The 26252-nt window shown below is 37.0% G+C and overlaps 1 protein-coding gene across 6 annotated transcripts in view; it reads right to left on the bottom strand.

Annotated features, from left to right (window-relative positions):
- The window catches only part of MTM1 (myotubularin 1), a 43105-nt gene that overhangs the window by 3747 nt on the left and 13106 nt on the right, over positions 1–26252 (bottom strand). For 5 of the 6 annotated variants that reach the window (XM_030498091.1, XM_030498095.1, XM_030498096.1 and 2 more), the window contains 11 exons: positions 25185–25279; positions 24059–24169; positions 23054–23155; positions 13621–13704; positions 12211–12360; positions 10157–10345; positions 8109–8294; positions 6861–7067; positions 3307–3399; positions 2372–2485; positions 1805–1981 (listed from right to left, as the gene is read on the bottom strand). In XM_030498091.1, coding sequence (XP_030353951.1) covers positions 1805–1981; positions 2372–2485; positions 3307–3399; positions 6861–7067; positions 8109–8294; positions 10157–10345; positions 12211–12360; positions 13621–13704; positions 23054–23155; positions 24059–24169; positions 25185–25279 — 1508 coding nt within the window. Of the gene's footprint in view, positions 1–1804; positions 1982–2371; positions 2486–3306; positions 3400–6860; positions 7068–8108; positions 8295–10156; positions 10346–12210; positions 12361–13620; positions 13705–23053; positions 23156–24058; positions 24170–25184; positions 25300–26252 lie in introns of all 6 variants that reach the window. The other variant, XM_030498097.1, reaches the window with a different exon arrangement.

Here is a 26252-nt window from a genome sequence, read left to right as displayed (position 1 = left end):
TTAAAATCAACTGCCCCAGCTTTCAGGAGATTACTCACTGAAAGAGCATCTTAACTGCTTCCTTTTTCAGATAGAGTAACGAAACAAATGGAAAAGGCAGATACAGAGCTGAAAGTTCTCCTCAGCTGTATATACCTGTCAAGAAGTTGCTGCTGTTTCACAGTTAACTGCCTGTAATTAAAAGCTACTAGCAGCACAGTCCCAGGAGCAAATGTAAATGCCTCACCAGTTCAAGACAGGCTGAAGCAGCACTCTGACGCGTACCACTCGCTATACACCCCAATAGAGACAACAGCTGTGGAGGTTGGATCGGTGACTGAATGTAGTTACTAAGATGATTAGAGATGTAGGGTTAATGATGTGGCTAGTGGTAGATCAGACTCTTCATCAGGCTTAAGTCTGAAAGTCTGATGCAGAACATGATTCTAAGTAATGGCACTAAGAAAGGTGATAAAAAAAACCTGATTCAGGCCACATGCACTATTCAGTTGTGTAAGTCAAGATGAAGCATAAATTTCATGTGCAGGGAAAAAAAACAAACAAACAAACAAAAAAAAACAACCCCAAAACTATTACATTTTGTATATAAAGTGGTGATAATGTGGGACCAGTAGTAGCAGCACAGAAGATTATCCCATGGGCTTGCATTTCTAATAAGAAATTCCTGCCAAAAGCCTTTCCTGAATAATGGCAATGTGCATTTTTAAGTAGATTTACAGCTAATTTGCTTGCCCTATAACCCTTCACTTTCTAAAATAAATCTTTGGATTCACCTTTTGCAAAATGCCCTCATCTTTCACAGCAAGCAACAAAAGCTTTAAAACTAGAACTTTATATTAAAGCTGACAACATATTTGTAAGAAAATACAGCAGACTGTCTGCTTTTCTTGCAGCCTCCTGGTGTAAATAATGCAGGAGATCAACTGCAAAAAAGGAAGTGCGTTGCTTGAAAACTCCTGATTCATTCCAGGGGCTGCATTGTGAAGACTGCTTCTGTCAAAGAAATTGCTCCTCTATTTTCTCCTACTCAAAACTCCACAACTTGTTAAGAAAGACAAAGAAGTCTCTGAACACTATCTTTATGTGCCACATAGCTGAAATTTCTAGCAAGTTTGTAACAAACATCGAGTATCCATATATTAAACATTAAAAGCACAGAACTGAACTACGTGTAATTTGATAACAGCTTTCCTGGGCTTCTGATCTGATTCACTTGTATAATTTTCAATAGCAGCTTTCATCCAACTGTTACACAGTGTAAACAATGTTGGGTCAAAGTTACATAAAAAATATCTTGCCATAAGCCATCAATACAGATAACAGTTTAGAAAGAGAAAGGACGGAATAGGTCATCTTAGTTTGTAGAAGACTTCATAGGCTCTCTGAGAAAAAAGGGGAAAGATTTAAGCAAATGCAACTACATGTGTTTGTGATGCTAATGCCCAACTGTTCAGGGATCAGTAAGCCCTATTTCTAAGGGTTGTCATTCACCCTTTAGTAGCACCAAATGCGCTTAAAAAATGCTTCTCCAGCCCTGTCCCAAGAAAAGGGGCTAGAAAGAGCTTGAGAATGACTTGTGAAATAACTGAAATTAGCTCACAGTGTTCCGAGAAGAGCTGAGTAAAAAAAAAAAAAAAAAAAAAAAAATAGAACCCAATAATAATTTTCAGCTTTTTCTCTGTCTTTAAAAATATAATAATAAAAACCTGAACAGATTACAGGACTATTCTACAAGTCAGTTATGACACAAAACCCTATTTCCAAAGTCTAAAAGCATTTTGTACATTGTAGAGAATTTACTTACTTGTTGCCGAATTCTTGGGTTCCACCTGATGTAGTAATTGACCCAGAGCTCTAAGTGACGCATACTGGCTACCGGATAGAGCGCTCGATTTAGCTCTTTAGTATAGAAAGGATTGGTGTACTTAGATTTTTCACTGTTTATCAAAGACCATAATGACAAGGTCTTCTCAGTCACTTTCTAAAATGAAATTGAAATAAGAACAGTAAATATTTGCACAAAATCCATCACAGAAGCCATGGTTACATTCCAAAATTAATACACTTCTGATTTACTTAGAAGCATAAGTTACTATACTAACAAGTTACTGTATTAGAAACATTCCAAGCCCAGTGCTTGAGAAGTCTTTTAGTGGCCACGGAGTATTTAAGTTACCAAACCCAAAGAATTTACCATGTAACTATTCTATAACGAAAATAAAGCCAGTTCAAAAGCACTGTCATACAAGGAATACAACCAAATAGAACACAACCAAAACTTCCTGTGATCATCCAGAGTCAAGACAACAGTACAATATACACAAGCATATATTTCTAACTAACATGGCTTTTTAGTTAGAAAAGGACTAACCTCTTTTTCTCTAGAAGACTCACTGTTATACAAGAAAGTACCAAACCGGCAGCTGTACAAGTGATCCAGGATTGTAATCAAGAACTGCTCATTGAATTCAAAAGCTGTAGGAAACTAAAACCAGAAAAGACAAATTTGCTCTTTACATTGTAAAAGCAGGGAGGATGCACATGCCTTGGTTAAGAGGCTAAAGGTGGCATTTAGAAGCCTGAATACATCTACAAATACTTTTTAAGGCAGTATTTTCATATGCATTATAGCAGAGTGTTCAGATGACATGAGGTGTTCAACTTTCTCAAACTGTCACTAAAAAGAACTCCTCAAAACGTTCTGCCTTTAATTTCTAAAAAGAATAAAAACCAGAATGGTTACAGTTGCATTTTTACTACCACGAAAGAATAAGATACGCATAGTGCACCAATCAGGAAAATACGGATTATTTCTAATTCTTGGTCTAAGCAGACTAAATTTGCTGTTTTGTTTCATTACTTACTGAAAATGCAATGTTTAAATCACAACACTCAAGAGCTCCCAAGCTTTGACAAAAGCACATTTGTTCTTGTGTTCCAAGGGACAGCTTTACAAAAATGAAGTGAAACAACAGACGCTACTGAGATAGGTGGATGCAATTCTGCTAAAAGCATTTTGCTGGGTCACATCTCTCCATGTGTTTCTGAGAAGCCCAGATGGAAGACACAGCAGCCTTCCATGCGTAGCCTGTGCTGGATTAAGCAACGTAACTACAGCTGTGCACCACTTTTGGAAATAGATTAGAGAGATGGTATGGTTTAAAAGTAAAAACACGCTTTTTGACTACAGCGTCAGAGCAGAGGGGTATGCTGTCCTCTGCAAATACTTTTGTTTAAACAAAAGTCTAGGTTTTTAATTTAGTAATCTCTTAACGATGTTACCTTCTGAAGAACACCACCACACACCTGTTTAGACACCTGCCACACACAATCAATGAACTGGAGAAAGATGGGCGATCTGTCTGCATCAGCATGATTTTTGTCACCGTGGCCTATTCTCTGAAACGAAGCAATACAGCCTCCTGTTAACCAAAACAGTCTATTTTATGGCCAACAGACATTGTTTCTTATTTTGCAGTAGAATATTAATGCTTCTGTAATAGAGCAACTTGTTCTTATGATTTCAAAATTAGTCACCGCACCAAGAAGAGATTCAGATATACAGAAATACTGCAAAGCTGTTCCAAAGGTGCCTGAGAAATATTCCAAAGGGATAACTGGTTCCGTTTTATCTGCTTGTCTGTAGTTACTGGACAAGCAGAACTGTTAAAGCATCCATTACTTTCCAAGTAAACAAGCCTTGTTTCAAACTATATTTATGTAGTAAGTTTGTCAAAAGCCATGTTATATACTTTGTCTTCTTCTGTAAGTTACCAGGGAACCTAGATCAAACTATCCACATAGATTCTTCTCTTCCCCCACCACACTTGACCTAAAGATTCACCCTGAGGTAGAACATGAAAGAGCTCAAACATTCATTCATGGTCTTGACAAAGAAATAAAGCAACATTTTCTAAGCTTGGGTGAGCCACTTATTGTGAGGAGTCCAAAGTAACAAAGGAATTCTCCCCACAGACAAAAAGTAGGCTTGTTAAAAGCTTCTTTTTCACATTTGATAGCTGAGACCAGGTAAGAGATTCAGAGAAGAGATTCTATTAGCTCCATAATCCTGCTTGAATGCACTTATCTGGAGGAGACAAAAGATGATCATGTATGTTGAACTAAGATATTGTCTATCTGCCTGCAAGATAGCAGGCTTAATGTCTTAAGGATGTAACAAATCATAAAACCAGTACGCTACTCTGTACAATGACTTGCAAGATAGTTTAGAATAATAGAACTGAACGGCAGAAAATAGAAGAAGATGAGGGATTGATAATAGCTGAACTCAGTCAGCAATAGCACATGACTAGAAAAGCACCATAGGGAAAACAAACAAATTGGCCTCCCTCCTCTCCAGTTTTCCTGGTTTAAAAATCCGTGGTATCTGTTAACAGTCATACATGGGTTCAGTAAGGGCTGAAAGTCCTTCCACTTCCACTACAGTTAGCAGTTTTAGGATGTCTGAGTATTCTCCATCTATAACGATGTCTGTCTCATATTTCTTATACTAGAATGCATTATAAGAACAACCTTCCACACAGCAAGCAATTCTATCATCTGGATAGTGCATTAAGTTCGCTATGCATAGAAAAGCTGGGGTAGGGAATTCCTTTTCAACAAGGAAACTTATTGTGCACTTCATTAGATAGAAAATACAGAGAGGAACTATTAAGTAGTCTACTATTTAGTTGTTATGTTCATGAAAACATGAACCTTGCTCTAACCCAGACAATATAAAAGAAACACCTACTCTTGTCCAACTCCCCAATTGAGGGAAGGCATAACAACAGTTCCAGAGATGAGGTTCAGGAAGTGCCAACTGCACTGAAGTGCCTAGTCCTCACTATTACAACTCACAGCTCTATCAAATGATTACCAAACTAAACTACTACATATGATCACAATATTTTCTGCTTCCATTATCAGTTTTTATCAAGTAATTGTTTAGGTTGGAAAAGACAATTAAGATCATTGAGTCCAACCATTAACCCAGCACTGCCAAGTCCACCACTAAACCATGTCACTAAATGATGCATCTACACATCTTTTAAATACTTCCAGGGATGGTGACTCCACCGCTTCTACAGAAACTCCAGAAAAGGACTACTTTCACTCTAAGCCAAACAACCTGTCAAATCAAAATCTACAGTACTCCTAGAAAACAGCAGATGGCTAAGGGAGAGTACCTTCAACCATTTCCAAAGATTATTACTCGAGTGAGCAAGTTAGGAAAATAAAACAGCAGTTTAAGCAAAGGCAAATTTAAAATCACCCTTATTGCTGCTACATTGTCAGAGATGAACCAGTGGACTGAGCTAGTCATCTGGAAAGGGTGTAAAAGTCCTGCCTCACTATCAGGAGGAAAACATTATCTGCTTAGAGATAACAAGCTCCTTTGATTACTCAAACTAAAATTAATGGTTTAATGAAAAGAACCATAAATTATTTGAATTTATTCATAATGGCGAAGGACACACGTCTTTTTAAGCTTTGTATTAAACCATAACACATGCACTAGGTTACAAATCTCCTAGTTATAAAAGCTGATTTTATCTGTATCATGACTATAACATTTTTTAAAAATACAAAAGAGAATAAAACGTCAAGCCAGTGTATTGTACGAAGACAGAATACTTCAAAGGTTCATGGAACACATCACTACTTGAAGACTACAGGTAAGCACACAAAAAGAAATGGACTACAGCAGATATCACTCCCAACAATCAAAATGCAAATCTCCTAAGCCTCAAAGCACTTTAGAGTGTCAGATCAAAGCCTGCCACAGCCTACAAGCACACTTAAGCCGTGAAGTGATTCATGCTGAGTAGCTATACATGAATTTCCAAATGACTGAGACACTCTTGCAAATGTAAAGTGGGCGTGAAATACACACATAGGCATATTTGTCCATTTCTTCATTTTTCCAGATTGCCAATTTTCCCAGTTTTAGCAATATTAAGTAATATCTTTAGTATATTCCACTAGGGACAAGCTGCAAATAACTTCTACTCGAAGGTGTGGAAACTTCTTGGTGTTAATTACAAGGTTCAGCATCAACAAGGAACAGTCTTGTAAAGCTCCCAACTTGTTTTATGTTTACATATCCCAGCACACTCTCCCTGGCAACCTATTCTGCTTCTCCATAGATTTCCTCTCCATAGATGTTCCTCACATAGATTTCCTGGTTAAATGGTTAGCTGCCAAAATTAAGAGAAGTTCACTAAGTTTCCATTGGAAAGTTTCCTAACACAAACACCCATGACTTAGTATTACACATGGGTAGGATATTAAGGACTTGCTATGAACAATTTCTACTTAACCTTCCAAGCATTCAGAAGACAACTCAACAGAGCTAGAGCCAGCATTACCAGTGACAGCCTCTTGAGAGCTATTATGACAAGTTTAGAGCATTTGGGAAGAAGTACTAAAAACACCACTTAAAAGACACTGGCAAGATGCATCTGCCTCTCACAACATTCAAAATAGTCCAAAGGGTGGGTGAGGGAGAAGCCTCATGTCCCAGCCTTATTTGATCTTCTTCTGAAAAGTTTGGGAAGACGCAATTTTTTTGCCTTCTCATTTTCTTTGCTCAATAACCACAGTGACCCTAGCAATTCTGTGCTTTTAAAAGGCTGTAAAGGACAAAATATGAGCTCTCAGAGGAAGAATAGCAAAAAAATATTAACCAAACAGGTCTAAAAACAAAACCTCTGCTCAGATTTACCTGGAAATGTTTTAAATCAGAATTCCAAAGTAATGAAAAGTATTACCAAACGTTAGCACAATGAGTAGTTTAACATTAAAAGCTTTTCAGAGTGTTAATGTTGCATTCTTGGCAATTATTTTCTAATTCTTACCGATGCAAATTTGTGTCCAAAGCTTATCCACTCTTTCTGCACCAGAACTTCAAAGCCTTCAATTGTTCTGTAGTAGCTGTCGAGCATCAGCATGGCCAGTGATGTTAGCTGGGCTGTCCGGTCCCAGCCATCGCTGCAGTGAACCAACACAGAGCTCTTTCCTGAGGATACCTTGTCTGCCACTTGAATAGCTCCTGTCAAGACAAGCTGGCAAAGAGGAACAGACACCAAACACAGATCAGTATTATAGTTCTAAACAAATATACACTGATTTCTTTGTATCTACACAAAGCACACAAAAAGAATCTAAATTGTCAGTGTTTCAACTAAAAGACCTAAAGAGCATGCTATACTAATTGGAAGACAATTTTCTAGGAGATTAAGTAAATTTCTTGTACAAAAATAGGCAAACAGATTGGTTCCCTAATCCCTTAGTAAGACCTAATTCATCTCACAGCAAATTCTTAATAAATAGGACAGAAAACAGTAACCTTGATAAACTGAAGAACATAAGCTGCTTTTTGAAGAAAGAGAAGATTTACCATAGGATATATTCTAAAAATTCTGTTTTTCATTTGTCTCCTTTCTTTTAACTAAATGACTGAAATGTCTCAGTTGTTGGAAAAAGGAACTTGTACCATTTTAATATGCTTATTTTCCAAATACTAACAAAATTTAAAATTTATTAAGTAGAATTCATTACCTAATACTCAATTCTTTTGCAGAGCTGTACTTGAGGCAAAAGGTTCAAAGGTCAACTGGTAAGAACACTGGTGAATTACCAGTTTAAATATTTTATTTGTGCTACAAGATGGAAATTACAAAGTTTACAAGATTTATGTACAAAACCATAATTCACAAAATAGTCACATACATACTGACAACTAAAGTAATTACTAATCCTTCACAAATGACACTTACCTGTAAGTCCTGCTCTGCTAGAGACCAAAATAAATCAGTTTGCACACACATAATACACAATCAGAATAACAATGCATTCCTCTATTAAAGACTGACATTTGACTTGAAGCAGACAATAAACGTTGACTTTTACCCACTGTTGCTTAGTAATGATAGAACATACTCTAAGACTAGTTGGTAAAAAGCCAGCGCTCAGTGACGCTGGTTTTGCAGTCCAAGTAGTTTGACGTGTTCCATATCAGGACTATCTCAAACTCTAGCAAAGAAAACAAATCTGATACAACAGATTTAGACAAATGTTATTTCAAACAAACAGTAAAAAGTTACCTTTATATGTTCTAACCAATGGGTTGATTCCAGACTTGACAACCAGTGTGATTCTTCCACATTAGGATAAACAATGTCCTTCAACTTCTTCAAAGATTCCCGCATGACATGAATATTATGAATGTCCAAGAAGAAAAGTTCTGCATTGGGATATGCATCTTCACTTTCATATCCTCCCCCAGTTGCCTACAAACAATATTTCTAAAATTAACTTTAGTATATATACACTCACGTAGCAACTTTTCAATGGAGCAAGAAGGGAATTTTATTTACACTTTATTTTGTAGTTGGGCAATATATAATTTCAGCTGCTTGTGTAAAACATCAGTCTCAGATACAAGCTTTGGAGGGGCACATTCTGGCAAAGAATACTTGGGGGCTTTCCTTTATCCAAAGGGGCAAAGTTTATTAAGTATAGCACATGGCCAGAAAAATACTGAAGTTGCTCCACGTAGCCTTGTTCCTTTCTTGACCAACTGACATTACAATGTCAGTATTTTTTTCTTCATTTATGTTCACTTTTCCCACCAAGGACTAAACAAACTCATGATTCTGAATACAAAAGAAATCAACTTACTCCCAAACAGATTATTAAGGTTAAATTAAAATGTAAAGTATATCACACAACAATTACTCAACTCATAATAGATGATCACTTCCAGTGGATAAAATTGCTCATTTCTTTGTTTCTTAAGAATTAGAAAAAAATTCAAAGGATTTGTCTGTTTCTTTGCACCACTAATTCAAAAGAGAGCAGATCTCAGATTTACCAGTGCAAACTTGCTACCAAAAAAACCACCACCACACAAAAAAAAAAAATCATCCTCCTTTCCTGTGTTTAAACTGCCTGGTTATTTGCTACTAAAATTGAACTGATATAGAAATAAATAAAAATGATAAAAATGTTTCGCCACATAAAATTAAATTCAAGAGTTAAGAATAAGCTACATTTCATTTAAGAAGTAAGTTCAAGAATCTTTGATTCTGCCTCTAAGAAGTAAATTCGTAATAGCATTAAAGTTTAAATTAAAGTTACTTTTCTAACATTAGATTTTATTGCTAAAGGATAAACATGTATTTAGATGTTAAGAAATTAAAAAGCCACACAAGTAAAAGTCTGTTCTACCGCTGCTCTCTCAAAGCATTTAATCACCACCACAGCAAACGATGTGCCTGGTCACAGAAGGAAGCAGGAACTCACCCTATTTTAGGACATGGTGCCACTGATGAGATTTTCCCAAGTTAGGATCATAGAATCATTTAGATTGGAAAAGACCTTTAAGATCATTGAGTCCCACTGTTAACCCAGCACTGCCAAGTCCACCACTAAACCATGTCACTAAGGGCCACATTTACACAGCTTTTACATCTCTCCAGGGATGGTGATTCAACCACTGCCCTGGGCAGCCTGTTCCAATGCCTGACAACCCTTTTGGGGAAGAAATTGTTCCTAATATCCAATCTAAACCTGCCCTGGCGCAGCTTGAGGCTGTTTCCTCTTGTCCTGTAACTTGTTACTTGGGAGAACGGATCAATTCCCACCTCACTCCATCCTACTTTCAGGTAATTGTAGAGAGCAATGAGGTCTCCCCTGAGCCTCCTTTTCTCCAAGCTAAACAATCCCAGATCCCTCAGCCTCAGAGAGCTGCAAAATGACAGCATTTCCTGCAGATAGCAAAACCGTGCCATGCCATGAATTGTGATAAATAAATTTTGCCTTTATAAGCCATTATGCCACCAGTTACATATCAGACAATAACGTGAAGTACGGCACAGCCTTTCCCCATTAGTACCACCTACATTTCTGTATAGTAGCATAGTATCTCTATTCTATGCTCGGTATGTCCTTCCTCAGATGATGGGGTGTTCTCAGAGCTGCCAGGTCTTTCATGGCCTTGAGCCTCAGTATTAGATAAATATATATTTGATTATGTAAATTTATCTACATTAAGATTACTACTGTTCCCAAAAACCTCCTCACAGAAAACTTCAAACTCAGTCTTCTCCCCACCTCCCTTTACAAATCAGACTATTAAGCATCCGGTTACCTTGTTCGCAACGGCATTGACATTGGGCCTAGCATCATAGATAGTCAGTTTTGAGATTTGCCCATTGGCCTCCCTGATGATATCAAGGTATCTTTCATCATCTTTATTCCGCTTGCCACTCATTCCAACAAGGGGTTGACTGCAGCGCATAATAACAGCTTGAGTCTCTGGATGAATCCATGACAGAACCTAGTCACATGTCAAAAACACATTAGAAGAAATACGTTTTATTAAAAATGAATAACTTTAAAACGTAACTTATTCTTTAAAATAGACAGTATGAAAATTAACAATTACTTTATTTCTTCAAAAGATAATCCCCAGACATGTCAACTGCTTCCACCTTAGTCTCATAAAAGTTAATGACGATAATCTTTAAAAGAGTTAGTTTTTTTACATATTTAAATCTTACTGGAATTATACTTACCTATGTAATCCAGTGAATGTTAATGTTTTCCTACAAGTCTTAGGTTACACAAATAATTCTGAAAAGTAAACTGGAAACAAACACAGCAATGTCTGCTGAAACTAAGAAACAATTCAGAAGAATGAACTCATTGTAGAAACTATGACTAAGATGCTCCAGTTCTACAAGAACACACTTTCCCTTTTCTTAGGCAAAGAAGTGAAGTTGAACCTTTCTGCAGTATCTTGAATGTTTAACCTTCTCTTTAAAGCAAATTTTGTTCCTCAGCCCTCTTTACAAAGAGGAGGCTCTGGAGCAAAGCACATGCTGCCTTTCTTGTTCTTGTGAGCCTGGGGACACTTACCAGAAACAAGAGATAATGAGCTGCCCAGGGAACAGATTGCAGTGCAAGAGATTAAAGATAAGGATGCCAAGAAGTAGGCAAAACCTCCAATTTCATTGGTGAAGAATATTAAGAAACAGTATTCCCACCCAGTCTGAAAGTTGTGGGTTACACAGTGAAAGAACATCGAAGTTAAAGGGAAAAAAAAAAACCAACCAAAAAACCCAAAAAAACCCCACCAATCCTTGGGAAGTATTCACTCCTGAAACACAGCCCTTAGTTGTATATCCAAACATGAGATCTGTCAATGTATGTGCGGGTGAGCATGACTGGTTATTTCCTGACAAGAATAAAATTACTATTACCAAGGAAATGACTCTCACTGTACAGGCACACAAAAGCCTTGTCATGAATTTTTAGATGACTGAGAAGATACAGCCTGGTTATAAGAACTTATGCACACACTATATATATATAACATACATATTTTATACACATTATATACTATACATACACATGTGTGCATATATAGTAAATGTATAATTATAGGCCTAGCCTGTCAGTGAATACCATATCTAATAAATATTTATAATATTGAGTTTCTCAGCTGCTTGAAATTAAGTGAGATTCAAGGCAGCTTTCTGATACCAGCTAAGAATCTAGCACCTCTTCTGAGTTTGCCAAATGGAAATACTAGTTAAAACAGATTGTATTATGACAGAAATGAGTATTTTCTGTAGTGCTGTGAAGAGCCGATACATAAAAATTCTCTACCTCAAAGAATTTTAGTTACAGAAATATACCCAAAATGTCAAAATGGGTTTACCTTAAATTGCACATCCCAGTTTAAAGGCCTAAAAAGCCCAAGAACTCATGCCAGAGACTATGCATGAGATCTTATTTTAGGACTGACCATTGGAACTATGTTTAAATGCCAAGTGGTTTGCTTACAGGAGGGTAACACTGCGATCACATTTTATGTGCATCCAACAATAGTCAACAAACTAGTACAGATGGCAGTCTGAGGCTCATACTTCATTAAGAAAAGGGAATCTGCAATGCCAGCATAGGAAAGTCAAGTTAAAACCAACCAAGTTGGAATGGGTGATTGTTGTGAGGGTAAAACAGAACTGTGGCTTGGCCAAGACACTAGTTTCAAGCAGCAAAAACCACCAGCCAATCAAAACTCTTTTGCTGTAACCATTTCCAAAAAAAGCATCCTCTGTCATGTTCAGCAAAAAATTGTTTGGATGCACACTTAAAACTAGCTACACTGCAAGGGAGCTTTCATCTCATAATACTCACCGGGATTCTATTTCGAGACCTAAAGGCAGCAACCTTCTTGAGATCATCATCTGTTGCGTTATATGGCACTACCAAGAGTGATGGGTATGTGTCACACAGCCCGTAATGTTCATTAATAAAACTTACTCGCCACCGATCATTAGGCAGTCCCTAAAACATAACACAAAGTTTTTTCAATGTACTTTTGGCTGTAGAAATGATAATTCTGCTCTTGAATTTTACATGACATTATGGCCACATGGTGGCAACAACCTACCAATTTAATCAAACTATAGCACTGTTTCAAAACAATAGAAGAAAAAAACGTTACAAAACCACACAAAACAGCTCATTGCTGATGGATTCACAGCTTTAAACAACTATCTCACATGCTCTTACATACACAATTCTATTCTTATACCACACACAAATCTATTCTTGCAACAAGTTTCAAAACAGTGATTAAAACTAGCAGAAGTATTTCTTTAACTGTGGGATTGAGGAAAGAAAATTGCCTTCTCTCCTCCCTCAATGTTCTGCCTTTCCATTTTCCTCTGCTGAAAATAAACTATGGTCCTAAGAAGATAGGGGGAAGAAGTCTCATCTCAACCCTTCTTCCCTGTAGCCTGATACTAGCTTTAGGTTAAAAATAAGATTCAGGGTAGCTTACTTATGGAGAAACAACTTTTAGCTGCAGTCTGCTCAGTAAGGCATTTCATAAACAGGAGCCAGGAAATTAAGAAAGACTGATAAGCCCTCCACACATGCACAGTGGGGTTCATGTGGGTGTTTGTATTTTACCTTTTTTGGGTCTTATGCATCTAAACCTCAAACCAGAAAACTATGGAGGGACAAAAACATCTAAGGTAGTCCTTAATGTTTGCTTAAAAAAAAAAGTAATATTTAAAGCAAAAATAAATTGTCTAAATGACATTTTAAAATTAAATATATTGTCCTCTTTCATTGACATTTTTCTGAAATCACCTAAAGAGCAAGGTAGAATACAGATAGTCACATAAATAACTTCTGTAAAGCAATGTTGTTTCTAAAATAATCTGCCCCCCCCCCCGCCCCCCCCCTTCAGGAAGGGGCAGACTAAATCAAACCTATATTTAGGACACTGTAGTTACATATTTGGCACATTCTCTGTGTCCCCTGCTCATTTAACAGTGGCACATTGTAAGAGGTATCAATAACTTCCTTCAAAGAGCAAGGACTACCTTCCTGTGACATTCTAATTTTTTTTTTTTTTAAAAAGGTTCCAGTGTTTTGGTTTTTTTCTTTACTTTTTTCTCCAAGTTGTATTTCCATCTTCTCCCATTCTCAGCTCCCCCCACAAAAGAGCTCATAAGAGAAACGTACAAACAATAATTCCTCTATGTCAGCTGTCAGATACGAAAGCACCAGGCAACAGCAACTTTAATAACTCACTTGTCTCCTGTATTCAGACATTGGTCTGTACACCATCCATCCATTTTCAGAAAACTTTTCTTCATTCACAAATGCAAAAAAAAGCTGTAGGATGTAAAGGAAACTTATTACACCAAACTGACTGAAAGTGGCAAATATGAGTGCTCATCATCATCATTAGCTATAACCTAATGCCGCCACAAAATTTTTCTATGCCAGCCCCATTCTCTCCATTTAAATCTGGTACGTATAAGACTGTAAAGCAAAGAGCAAGAACAAACAATACAGATCTGCTAATGAAATAATGAAAATGTGAAAATAGTTGAAACAAGAAGTGACAATAGGTGCATCTGCAATTACTACATAAAATATTAGATGCTAAATTGAAAGCACAAAAATATTTTAATTTCTATTCACTGCCATCAGGAAGCAGCCTTCTTTCTGCATCCTCTCCCCAATTGATCCTTACTAAGAGAAATCCAGTTTACTGTAAAATCCCATGAAAATTAAAAAGTTGCCACTGAAAATGATACAAAAATATGTTGTTAACAGGTTACACTATTTACTTTTCTCTTGCTTTGTTGCTCACTCTCGAGACTCATTTATACAATGCAGCATCCTCACCCAGGATTCCAATAACTTCCTCATGCCTTTCAGCTTCCTTCTCCTTTCAACCAATTCCAAGTGGGCTCTATTACCTAACTAACCCCAGTTTTTCCTTGTTTTGTTTTTACAGTTTGTGATGAAAGCAGAAATGTTTATTTCGAAAATCTCCTCCATTGAGAAAATGGATTTTGGTGGCTTACGAATTCTTCAGATGCCAGCTGGAGCATGAAACTAAGTTGTTACAGAACACAGAAGACAATGTGTTGTCCTGAGCTAATTAAGCAACAGCAGCCAGAGCAGAGAGCATTCCAAAGCCCATCATAGCTTGTTTGTAACAAAAAAGCTGAAAGTCTCCTAGCTATTCAAAGACATTAAAAGAAGAAACTGTATGGCAAACTTAACATCCCAAACATACAACATTTTCAAAGGCAACCATTTTCTGCATTTCTGCTTTTCTGAACTAAGCAGAAATGCAGGAAACCTGACAAGCAAGAAAAAGCCCCACAATCGTGTTTCTAAGGTGCCATGGTTACATCTATTGAGGTACAGCAATGCTTCCCAAGTGCACCACAGGCCCAGACAGAGGTTTCTTTAGAACTTATGAGGGCAGACCTTAAGGGCTCGAGGCAATTCTGTTTAGCCTAATATGTTACAATGGTTTAAACAGTAAACAGCTCTAATCAAAACACAAAACTGAATCGCTCCAGAAGGGTTTTTTCCCTCATGTGTTTCAAATCAACAAGTATTTTAACAGGATGTCACTGCTCACACAAGATACTTTATCCCACTGGTTTTAGAAACTGGATTTTTAAATTAAATCGGTATTTTAGAACAAGTACATTCACTAGCAAGTTTGCAGAAGTAAACAATGCATTCCCAAGTTGTGTTTTCTGAATGTCTTCACCATTTTTAAAGTGGAAGGCCTTCAGTATAAGTAAACATTACTGATTCTTTTGCCTAAAAAAACTACTATCAAGTGGGATGGAGGGAGAGATTAAGAAAGGAAAAGCAAAGAGGTGGACAGCAACTGTATCAGAAAAAAAGTATTCCATTAGAAGTACATGCAAGTATCAGAAGTTACATTAAAAAAAAAAACAAAACACCCAAACGGAAAAGGTTGTTTGTTTCCATTGCAAACTAGGAATACAGCAAAATAGAAATATCACTATCTAAAGCAGTAGATGCAAGTGATTTGCTGAACTATTAATACACAGCCACACACAAAAACCATCCCCTCCTCCCCAAAGGAATTTGCCATATCCTGAAGAGCAACTATGCTAAGAATTCACCAATGAACCAGAGACAAAGGAGAATCTTACAACAGTAGAAAACAGAAACACTGGAATCCTAACAGATCATTTAAAAGATATATCAAAGGCAGGAATATGTTATTTGCCACTTGCTGCAAGTTCCATGTGAGAACTTAAAAACTACTCAGCTTAAGCAATATGAGTTTATTACAGTGTACTGTTTCATAGAAGATTTTACTGATAAAAATAAAGAGGGTGCTGCTCCAAACTAGAAAGAAACAAGCGGCAGCTATGCTGTTCATGTCACCCACAAAATAACCCACAAGTGTATTTTGTTTTCACCTTTTAAAAAGACAGGGATAAATCTACTAAGCATGAGGAAGGGATAGACAAAATTCTTTCTGAAAGAATAATTTCCTACTATGTACAGCATGTTTCACTTAAAATGCTTTGCTACAGAGCTTTACCACATCTGCTACAAAAGCTTTCAGTCACACAACCCACAACTATTAAAGCTGACAATTAAGCTTCAACAGTTCTGTTGACATTCATGGTAGTGAATGTCTTCATTCTTCAAATTCTTCCCATATTGCTCAAGGAAAAAAAAAAAATCATTAGTAGTATGAATCAACCCAGCAAAAGTCTGAAGCCTAACGAATAACAGGACACTACAATGAATGCAAAGGTGTATGGAGCAAAACTTGGGCTTAGATTTTTATACAAGCAATTCAGAGAAAACTCTTGAAGTATACTCCAAAAAGAACAGTATTTAGAAGTGAACAGTACATAAAAACCTGAAGACTAAAAATCATTTTTCTACTGCAAGAGCTGACTAAATTATAACAAAAATTTATATACACAGTTCTATGTGCACACTGCATACAGACTGTACAGTTAGTCTGGTTACTACTAGAAGTCTTACTCATTGTACAGAAGAGATTAAAGATCTGAATCCCACCCCAATATCCCCAATGGCCTTTCACTTAAGACTTGATGTTTCAAGTTTTGAAAATATTCTTTGAGGATGGCCTGAACTTTAGTCCAGGCTAAATGCTACAGTCTGAAACACAGCAACATCTCCAGCCTACCTTAGGCCTGTCTCTCACAACAAAATATACAAAGCAATATATAAGCAGTTTCAAAGTAAAAATGCTTTCTCTCCCACTCTGACAATCATAGCATGGTTCCATTCAACAATACACAGCTTAAAGCATATTTCAACTTAAGATTTTCATACATTTATATCCACTTAAGCAGCTCAGTAGATGTAAGTAAAATTTGTAGCCTTCTATGCATTCCAACATGATACAGTAGAAAAGTCAGAGCAGCAGAATGTGCATTTAAAACTCCACATACATTTATACTCATTTCACATAGTTCTAATTTCAAACCACAGTTTAACTTCAGTGTAACAAGCAACCCCATTTTAATACTGAGAAACAGACACTTTAGCAAACATAAGATATTAGCTTGGATACAATTGTATTTGCTTACTTGTGTCAGTACAAGCCATACTTACCACACATTTGTACATTATTTTTATTAGAAAAAATATGATGTGAGCCACATAAAGTAATTTCTACTGAATAACATTTATTTGTTGGAGTTTCTATTATTCTGATGACAAACCAAATTGATTTGTTCATTATACTGGGGTTTGTCAATGTCATAAATACATATTTAGATCCCAGAAGGGTTTATTATAGTTCAGGTAAGCTTCACATCTGCACTAATGACCCACATATTTCCACTTTTGTCCTAAAGAACCCAAGCTTACGGATTAAGTACAGTACGTTGGTACCTGTATGTCCTGATTTAACATTGCTGAAGCTTTCATCTCACAGTGCACATAATCTGAATGCAATTCTTCAGCGCAGCATGCAAATGGGACAGAAAAATTATGGGAAGAAGAAACTACGCCATTTACAATATACTGTTCTCATATCATTTGAGGTAAGATTTCAGGTGCTACCCTAGTAAAAATACACGGCATAGCTTTTTGTGCATACAGGTTCCTTTGCATTCATGCCCCTCACACACACGATTCTTGCGTAAGGATGAAAAGAGGGAAGTCACTTCACTGCCCACAGGCATTTCGCATGGACCAGCTGGGTGTATTTACATTCTTCAGAGTGCAGAGAGCACAGGAAGGTCGGAGAAGCAAACTACATGACCAGCTATAGGAATCATAGGGCTCCACAAATCAGAAAAGCCCTGCCAACCTCTCTCAGTGCATCATTGTGCACACAGGCAAGCCTTTCAAATACCAGAGTATAATAAAAAGTTGGCCAGTTCTGCTCCATGCCTCCACACATCTTTCCATCCCTCCACATCTATGGTATATTCCTCCTAAACTCCAAACAACACTTTAGGTACTCTGAGCCTCCAACCTAACCTCTAGTCACTTCTTTCTTCCCTCCACACAAAAAAATTCTATTCCCTCAGATTTTCATTAATCCTGCCTCTCCAATGAAAAGCACTTCACAGCTCCTATTGCACCCCACCTATTTTCCCAGGAATTAAATCAACGGCAGCTTCATTAGATGTGTCTAAATTAAAGAAGCATGGTTGCAAATTTAAAAAAATAAAGCCTGCACACAAGAGACATTTAGGTTCAGACTTCCATGTCTGATGGAAGCCCAACAATTTCTATTAGTCTATTTAAATATCAGTTCCAAATTCTTTCCAACTGCCATGGAAAAAAATCAAGGAAAGCACTAAAGAGGTAAGAAAAAAAAAAAGTATAGTAAATCACCACTCAGAAAACTTATGGGGCACAACACTTGTGATTTATCAATACCCGTAGTTGGTAAAACCAAGTAAGACTTATAATACATCAGTTAAGATTTTTGCAAAAGCAAATTAAAGCCTCTTTGAATAGAATGGAAGTAGAGTTTTCATTACAGATGCATAGTCTAAAAGCAGAAGACTACTGCTTCACTTCCAGCAGAAGGCTACTACTTCACTTCAAAAGGCTTTAAAATCTTGCAACATTTTTGGTGAGCTATTTTTTATGCTTCACTGTGCAAACAAATCTGTTTAATTCCTTGCAGTAATTTTGAAAATGCAGGTGCTAACCTGCAATTTGAACGCACGTAGTCTCTCTTTTAGTCTTCCTGCAGATTACATACTTGCCTTCAGCTTCCAATTTATCATTACCATTTCGCACAGAAAAATAGTATGCGATACACTGGTTGCTCACAACACAACTACATCTCACAATGTAGTTCTGTGAGATAAAGGAGAAAGCAGCTGCAATCTGACAACACGGTTTGGCAAGCAGTCTATTTACAAATGGTTACATATTTACTCTATTTATGGAATCACAGTAGATAAATACACATGCTACTTGTATATGAGCATATATCATATATACAATTTATTAAATACTTGCCCAATCCTTATGTATTACAAAAGAAGAAAGCAACAGAACTAAAACAAGGTCTTACGCACATGCAAAAAATTGTTTTTTCTATTTCTAACTTACTGGTTGATGCTCTTCATATATTACAAATCACTAAGCTTTTACTCAGTAGAAAAGGCTGTCAGTTTCTCAGTGTGTTTAAAGATACCATTATCCTTGCCTTTAATATGCCATTACTAGAACTTGGGCAGTTGTTCACCTGAAAGCAAGATCAGACATCGTAGTATTTACATAATTAACTCCTGATCATTTGTGAATATGGCAACCTTACACCATTATTGCACTGAGATTGACAGAAGTCATTCAGAATGAAGCCTCAAGTCAAGATGCTTTTTGCAAAATCAAGTTCTCCATTGGACAGGCACTTATGCCAGACTTCACTGCCACCTAAGATCATCTTTATAGATCCAATGACAACACTGGCATGATCTGACTCTCACACACTTTATCAGGATAACTAGCTACGTTGGGAGCAGGAGAGGTCAAAGTCAGACAGCATGACTATCAGTGTGTCTCATCAAAACTGGCATTCCCACAGAGCTATCATGGTTAGAAATAAATACAGATATCACACAGGTATGATGGTGGCAAATAACCTTATAAAAATGATGTGTAGTTTCAATATAAGATCAGGAAGTGAAGCAGCTGCTATACAGAAACTAAACTACAGAGAGAGAGAGACTTAAGCTACAGAGACTAAATATATCTCATCTTTTGTGGGGTACTACAAACATTCGGGGGGGGATTTTTTTTGTGTTTTGTTGTTTTTAAAAACAAACAAAAAAAAAAAAAAAACCAAACCAAAAAACCCAAAACCCACCTAACCGCAAACAAACTTTAAAAAAGAAACCATTCAGCAATGATTTTCTGTCAATTAGCACAAGTCTGTAAATGCAACAAAGGATTATGCTGTTTGTTCCACATCAACTAAGTTGCCAGTCAGATTTTTACATCATGTTATTGATTCCAGGAGATCTGAACCTAAACTATGCTCAAACTGGAGATAGACAAGAATTAGTTTCTGCAAGTAAGCACATAAGACAATGTTGAGAAACTAACAAACAGTTGCAAACAGACCTGTGATTTCACACACTGCTGTTCACATAATGATGTAGAAAAATCTTGAAAACAGTACGTACACTCCACTCAGAAATAATGTTTTGGGCTGTGTTTACCATCTATTTGTCAGAGAACAGCATAACATGAAGAAAACAGAAGCAAGGCATCTCTAAAATCTCTTTCTTAGGATCAGCTCTAAGGATATGCATAGTTCGACTACACATAAAAACCACTCAGGTAAAAATCTGACACAGATAAAAATCAGGGCACTGAATGTTTAGACCTTTATTGTCTTGATGATGCTTTCTTTCCACCATAAAGCTGCACAAGCATCAGTGCTGCTGAACCAGCTGACATCAAGGATGCAGTTCCACAAAGTAGTCTGAGCAAAATTACCAGTTTAACACTGATAAAAATAGGACACCCCTCTCTTTTCTCTCCTGCCTGCTCCCTATTCCACCCACATGCCCTCTCTTGCACTGGTTGTGGTGCATACTCATTTCAAACCTGGCCTCCTCAAATTACTAAAAGTGGCAGAAGACTAACTCAGAAAACCAAATATTTTGTGCTTGATAAGTGAGCTGCATTAGCTTACTTGGTAAGCTACAACTATCAGTTTGGTACAAGAGGAATAATCAACCACATGGCTGGAAGCTAGAGAGAAGGAGACAGAAAAAAGCAAGAGCTGAGCATGTAAGTAGCAGGAGGCTGTCATCTTCACCCAGCTGTCATGTGAAGCCATAGCATGTTCTTTATAAAAAGATTTCCCTAATCAAGCTGGCTGCATGGTCAGAGTGTTAGCCTACGTTCAAAGGAAAAGGCAGGCATGCACAGCCCAGATATACTGTCACAATTAAGACAGTGAAACCTTGTTGTAAACTAGCCACTGAAACAGGCAGTCCCACCATTACCCTTCATTCACAACCAGCCACAGATGCCTCAACTACATCCTCACATTGGGCTGACAAGACTGAGAAAATGACTCAGGGTAAAGCTTTTTTTTCTGCCCCACCTCCACCCCCCCCACCTTGTTTAGCTTTAGTCCCTTTAATTCCCTATCTGGTTCATCATGCAGCCTCAAACTCATGCAAGGAAAGCCAACGCAGGGATGAACAACCAGGCAGAAACACCCACCTTTGGCAGGATTAATCTAAACTGCTTGCTGCAATACAGTGAAAGCACACCAAAAATATCACACACTTGCTTAGCTCATTTTAAAGTTAAGGGCTTATTCACTTTGTGACATTAGAAAATCAGGGAAGGTGCAACTTCATGATGTAGCATAGGCTTACTTTATTTCACTCCAAAGTAATCATAATTTCTAATGGTTATACCTTGCTCCAAACATAGCCAAGAGATACAAAGTACAGCCATTCTTCATATTGTCACCATCTTCCCCAGTTTTGTGCTTTGCTGAATCTGAAGGCAAAACTACCTCTGCCTTGACTGAGCATTTTGTTATTCAGCATAACCTTTATTGGCAAGTTACATTCAGAATGTGCCAGGCCATGTAATGAGTTGTACTATGTTCAACAGGTGCAACAATAAAGCAGGAAGTGCACTACTCTGCACATTACTCACAACCACTAGACAGGAACACCAGGGCTGAGGTGACAAAACCTCCTACAAGTCCACATCTCATCACCATGTTATTCAAGCCCTAGTTGGATTGGACACCATAAAAAAAAAAAACCCACAAGGGACTTACCTAGGTCAGTTACAACTTAATTTGTCCGTATGCACTACATGCAAATCCATACTGGTCCTCAATGTAAGGAAAAAAAGAATTCTTCACCATGCGATCAAATATTGGATGAGATTGTCCAGAGACATGACAGAATCCACCTCACAGGAAAAATTCAAGAGTAGGCTTGACTGTGCCCTGGATACCCTAATCTAAGGCCCTACTTGCAACAGAAGCCTGGACCAGATGATGTCCAGAAGCCCCTCTTGACACAAACTTCTCTATAATTTGTTTTTTCTACATATAACTTTCTCTTTTCCATCATCCTTTACAAGCCCATATATCCTGTTATGCTTTCAATCATTCCCTCATATTCTAAGAGGCAAAAAATGCCAGCAGTAGTTAGTGACATATTTGTTTCTTGTACTCATAAAGAAGCTTGTTGTAGAACTCCTCACACCTACCCAAACGTAGAAATGTTTCATTTCTTGAGACCTATTCATTAACACTACAAAATATTCTAACCAAAAGCATTTATTTTCCCTTATGCTTTCATTCCAGATTGTTTGCATATAGAATGCAAAATTTCTGCAAAAAAGTTTTAAAGAATTAAATGTTTATAGAGTATAGCCCATTGATTGGCATGTATCTTCAGAGAAGGACATAAGATTCTTGCTACAGCCTCAGACTCAACAATTCTCTGAACAAAGTTCTTAAAGATTCATAGCAGAACCCTCTAACATTTTGTGAAGTTACTCAATTATTCTAAATGAAACCATCCCAATAAAGTGTAAACTGAATTTTACAAAAGACAAAATGAAGAGTTTACTGAAGAGCTGTCAAAATTATCCACACCAAGCACAATACACAGATTTTGGCATAGAAACAGAAGATAATGGTTAGTTGTCATTGTCATTCAATTCCTTCCGTAAGATCGTTTTTTAACCTGAAATAAATCTGTGCAAATTCATTACTGTATTAGCTGCCTGTTATATTTTTCATCCGTTTCATCAATAAAACAAGTGTTGTCTTAACATGTCTTCTTTTTCTGAAGTAAAACTCTTGGTTATTCATATTTATCATTGCCTTGGAGGATCCCCAATAATCAAACATTTTCAAGAAATCAAGGCATGTACTACCATATTTCCTAATTAGGGAGGATAACTTGCAGTCTCTAAGCAATGAAATCTATATGGATCATAGGTGTTCAGTAGTTTACCTGACATATAGCATATAACACGATTTTACAAATACATAGATCTAAGTGTTGTAAAGGTACAAAAAAAACCATTAAATTTCTTTAGTTTATACTAACATCAGATTCTGTGGTTATTCTTTTTAAGTAGCCACGATGTCCATTAGAAGGTCAAACAGTTAATTGGCAAGAACTCTGCATTAAGACAACTCAATAGTATAAATGATGTAACTTACCAAGTTATGTGACTGGGGAAAAGCATATTTTGTGAGGACTTCAAATATATCTCTTCTACTGTGCCCTTCTTGTTTTAATGCAAACCGTAAATTTCTCATGTCCTAAAACAAAGGCATTATCTTCTAAGTGAACCAAAGCAGCAAGATATTTTTAACTGACATACAAATGCTATATTATCCACTACACATGATTTAGAATCTGCTTGCAACACACCTCAAACCATTGTGACTGTTCAGTTTTATTTCTTATCCCATAAAATAAAATAGAGCATAAGAATTCTACAAATAAAGCAGCACCACACTCTGCGATGCAAACACTGTTTTGTCATAAAGCCATCAAAAATGACTGTATCTGATTCACTAAAATGTCTCCTGAGCTATTGAATATTTGCAGGATGGGAATTACTCTATGTTTTCAAAATGAAAATTTGCCAATTCTCTGCCTAGACTACATTGTCCCTAGCTATTTTCTCATCACCAATGTCAAAAATAAGCAATCTGTGCATTAACTAAAGAATCAAATGTGTATACATACCCCATTAATGAGTCAAAGAATCCTGAATTATCCACTGGGAACTCCCCAATGACCATATTTTTTCACAGCAACATAATTTTTTTGTTTACTAAGGAAGCAGACATAGCTGTTCCTGGGCTTTTCACTGCCTTTGCACCTTACAAACCCCATATCTGAGGTGTTCTCCAAAAAGATTTTAGGATTATAAAAAAAATACTTATAGAACAAATGAAATAATGAAGCAATGCAGGAATAATGCCCCAGAATAATTTGCACATGAGTACTGTGCAAAACCTGTCATCAGTTAGTGATTCAGAAAGGAAACCAATCCCTCTCCTCACACACAGAGAGGACAGCTCTTTATACAATAGGTATTTCCCTGTCCAGTTTCAAAAGCCTCTTTTTAAATTTAGCTGTGGGGAACTTGTGTATTTGAGTGAGAAAAGGAATCGCTAGATTTCATTTCCTATTGAATTATTGGAAAGTCTTACTTTACAGGTTATATCTAATCCATAAGAGTTCTCTCCTCTGCTGGAAGCCCCTCCCATTTTTTCAATCCTTGAAATTACACCCAATGGAACATTCAACACCACAACTGGATCCTGCAAGAAAAGTTCAAGTAAGGAAAAGATTAATCTGAAGACTGAAGCAAACTGTTTCTACGCATTCGAGAATAGAAAGGAGACATTAAATACATACAGGAAGCAAAAGTGTATTTCTGCGTTTGATTTGAGTCTCCCCTGCCAACATGTGATGAAGTCTGTACCATCACTTCGCAGTTTGAACATCATCCAATTAAACATGCAACAAAAATACTTCTTGCCTAATACAGTATGCAGAGAACAAAGGTGGCAAAACTCTGAAAGATGTATTCTGCTACATACTTCTGAACGCCTCTGCTTGCCCAGACTGCTTTATGGATATACAGAATACAGTAGAACAAAATGAAAAAGGTATTACTAGCAGAGTTAGCTGCAACCAGAAAGACCTCAGTTCAATAGTCCTAAAAACTTATTTAAGAAAAATAAATTATGAAACAGATAAAAAGCACATTTTATTCTCTTTCATGTCACTGCTTATCAAACACATTACCACTCCCAGCATCCACGTGAGGTTCTACTGATCAAACTATTTTTCTTTTCCAACAACAGGAAGGACAATCAAAACCTTAGTTTACTGATAGCCATTTCAAGAACTAATTCACATCATTAGTTGCTGCCCTTGATCTATCACAGAATAAGTGTAAAGGGAACAGCTATCAAAAAAGTTTCAACAGGCAAAAGATAAAGGTATCAGTTCAATGTGATTAAACTGTACTTTTACCAGGCAAACCCCACATTTTTACAACACATTTAACTTTAAAGAACTTCCATTTTTATATGGATTTCACAGTGGCACAAAGGCAATTACTGTTCAGTCATTACACAGTTAAGATATGGTTATTACAAACATTACAGACCATTTCAAGTAAAAAGCCTCCCATGCAATTCCACAATCATGTCTGTGCCAAAACTAAAACAAATGAACTGGTCACAAATACATCAAAGGCAGTGGGGGTGAAGGGAAGGGGGTTAAAGCCAATTCATCCCATGAAAGTAATTGTGGCATATTACTCACATTTTCCACACTTCTTAGGTACAGCCTGTAATTTGTGATGTACACTCTTCCTTTAACAGGGCCATTAAATGGACACATATAAATAACTTCCTTGTCTGTAAGAAATGCAGCATTTCTTAGAGATTTCAAAAAGAAAAAAAAAAAAAAAAAATCAGAGCTAAGGACAGCATCAGTTAAGTAGTAGTAAAATAAAAAAGAGAGCTGCATCTTTTTTTGAGATGAATTTAGAAAGTAGTAAATCTGAATTTAGGCACTTGAATTAAGAAAATGTGAAAGTTTCATATATTACACTTGCCCAAATTAAATCAGCATATTTCAGCTGCCTTCCCTAGTTATGTTTGTGTTCTCCTTCTCAGCACTATGTGGCAGAGGGCAGGACATACAGTGAGTAGATTTAAGTCCTCTCTGTGATTACTAAAGTCTATTCACTGTCACAGAACAAATACATTCTTCTTTTGATACTATTACATCTTTCAGTGCTCTGTAACCAATTCTGCATTGAAGTAGTAGTTCCAGCTGTAAAGCATTTAGGGAACTCACCATTCTGAAGAGAAACATTACATTTCAATTTGAGGCAATCAAATACAGCAGGGCCATCAGCACTGTTTCAGCAAGGGCAGTAACAAAAGGAGTACTAACACATACTACCCAAAAAAGGAAGATTTAACTGAAGCAATGACATTAAAGACTTAAGTGAAGCACCACAAACCACCTATGTCTCCCTGTCCACTCATTTCTTTAGCCCAATCCATTTATCTGCCTTCCACAACAAGCACGCTCTTTCCAGAGTGCTGCCCCAAAGCACAATTTTCATAAGGTTCATATCAAACATTCATCTTAGTCCCACACCCTCTCCCTTGTGCCCTCCCCACAACTTTCCTCATTAAAAATATAACTACTTGCTTCACCTCAGCCAACCTTGTTTACAAACCTACCTAACAAATCCTTGGGCAGGGGGGAAGGAGAAGCTTCATAAATTAAACAGACCACTTCCATTGCATTCTGATACCTCAACACAAATTTCCATGAGTGGAAGACTCCATCCCAGGAAGAGCCCCCATCATGTAA

Source organism: Strigops habroptila, chromosome 9 (genome assembly GCF_004027225.2).
Source record: "Strigops habroptila isolate Jane chromosome 9, bStrHab1.2.pri, whole genome shotgun sequence".
Classification (NCBI taxonomy): Eukaryota; Metazoa; Chordata; class Aves; order Psittaciformes; family Psittacidae; genus Strigops; species Strigops habroptila.
The sequence above is the reverse complement of the archived record's forward strand: the minus strand, read 5'-3'. Positions and strand labels throughout refer to the sequence as shown.